A 1,987-nucleotide genomic window follows, 5' to 3' on the forward strand; every position below is an offset into this window, starting at 1 on the left:
GCCCGGCCCGGCCCGGCCCGCCGCCCGGACGTGGCTCTTCCCCGGGGAGGACCCGGGGCTTCCTCGGCCGGAAGTTGGCAGTGGGCCTTCAACTTTTTGCCTTCGCTGTCTTCGCCACCGTCACCCCGCGGTCCGCGGGGAACTTGTCTTGCCGCGGTCAAGCGCATCCCGTCGCGGGTGGGGAAGGCAGCCCCGCCGCCGGGCCCCGCCCCCACCATGACTTCCAAAGAAGAACCCAAGCCCTCCTCGGGGGAAGAACGGCGGCGGAGCCCCTTGGATCACCTCCCACCGCCGGCCAACTCCAACAAGCCCCTCACCCCCTTCAGCATCGAGGACATCCTCAACAAGCCCTCGGTGCGGAGGAGTTACACCCTCTGCGGAACGGCACACCTCCTGTCCGCTGCGGAGAAGCACCCCCCGGCCGGGCTGCCCCTCTCCGGCCGGGCGCTGCTTTCCCAGACCTCGCCCCTCTGCGCCCTGGAAGAGCTGGCCAGCAAGACCTTCAAAGGGCTGGAAGTCAGCGTGCTGCAGGCGGCCGAAGGTAAGACCCCCTTGGAGTGGGGGGATCCTCCAGCGGGTGGGTGCCCCGCTCCTCCCCACGGCCTGGTTTTCCTCCTCACCTCCCCCACCCCCCACAGCTCCCGGGGGTCGCATGGGATGGGATGAGGGGGGTCCCTTGGCGGCCGGTACCCGGCGGCATCCTCGCCCCGCGGCCCTCGGGGTGCAGGAGCGGCTGCTCTGCCCCACTCCCTCCAGATACGACGGCAAGGGGTGTCGGGGGCCGGGGCTCGGTCGGTAGTGGAATTGTAGAAAGCGGTACAGATCTGGCGGCTCGTCGCAGCGCCGGGGAAAACGGGGATGGACGATTTCGGGCCAGCGGCAAACGCCCAAAGAAAGCGTCGGAAGTCGCGGACGGCCTTCACAACCATCAGATTCTACGAGCTGGAGAAGCGGTTTCCTCTACCAAAAATACCTGTCCCGGCGGACCGGGGACCAGATCGCCCAGCTCTGGGGCTACACCAAACCCGCCCAGGTTATCACCTGGTCCAGAACCGCCGCGCCAAGCCTCAAGAGAACCTGGAGGGAGAATGAAAGGCCGGAACGTGGAATCGGGCAAAAAGCTGGGCCCTAACCCGCCGGTGGACATCGTGGCCTTGGCTGAGCTGGGGAGCCCAGCGCCGAAGGGAAGGGCAAGGCGGCGGCCCGGGTCCCCGCCGCCGCCCCCCCGCCGCCGCCCGGGAGCCCGGTGCAACCCGCCACCGCCCCCGCCCCGCCTTTCGCCCCCCCACGGGCGGGCCCCGCAAGCCGCCGGGACAGCGAGAGAAAGGAGGAGGAGGAGGAGGGAGGGAGGACGTGGAGAGCGACGGTGGATGACTGAGGGGCGGCCGGCGGCCCCCCCACACCCCCTAACCCTCCCCCCCCATCCCGACAGCTCCAAACCGGCACCTCGCCCCCATCCCGGCCCCGGCAGCAACGGGCGGTTGCGGCTGCTCCCCTCGGTCGGAGCAATAAGCAATAGAACCCCACCACAGACACACACACATCCCGATTAATTTAGGGTAGAGTCGATATCCCTCCGCCTGCCACATCTTCGGAACGGTGCAATTACGGACGGCTTCTGTATAAATATTTAAACGTATATATTGGATTTTTTTCCTTCCCCATTCTTTTTGAGGTTTTGATTATTATTTTTTTAATAGCTATCAATGATGATTATTTTATCTAAAAGGGAGAGGCATAACCTTGGAATAAACTCGGCTTCCAGCAGATGTTTGGGAAAGCAGTTGTTTTCAAAGACTTCCGAAACGAACCACTTTAGAGAAGATTTAAGTTAGGCTTAAAACGGCAACAGCAAAGAATTAGCCAGTTTCCTTTCCTTGCATGTTTCGAATGTGCACGAACTAATTTTTTTTCTTTTAAAAATATTTTTTCTTCTGCAATCTGGGGAACTTGGGGCTGGGCTATAATGCAAGTTGAAAAATATATA

The 1,987-nt window shown here is 62.1% G+C and overlaps 1 protein-coding gene across 1 annotated transcript; it reads left to right on the forward strand.

The window, feature by feature from the left end:
• Positions 1-216: 216 nt before the first annotated feature.
• Positions 217-1,512, forward strand: LBX1 (ladybird homeobox 1). Its single transcript, XM_029958572.1, is given in 5 exon segments — positions 217-541; positions 842-954; positions 956-1,087; positions 1,089-1,353; positions 1,433-1,512. Coding segments are annotated over 5 exon segments (915 nt in total).
• Positions 1,513-1,987: the final 475 nt, after the last annotated feature.

This window comes from Manacus vitellinus, unplaced genomic scaffold (genome assembly GCF_001715985.3).
Source record: "Manacus vitellinus isolate BGI_N305 unplaced genomic scaffold, ASM171598v3 scaffold_15_pilon, whole genome shotgun sequence".
Lineage (NCBI taxonomy): Eukaryota > Metazoa > Chordata > Aves > Passeriformes > Pipridae > Manacus > Manacus vitellinus.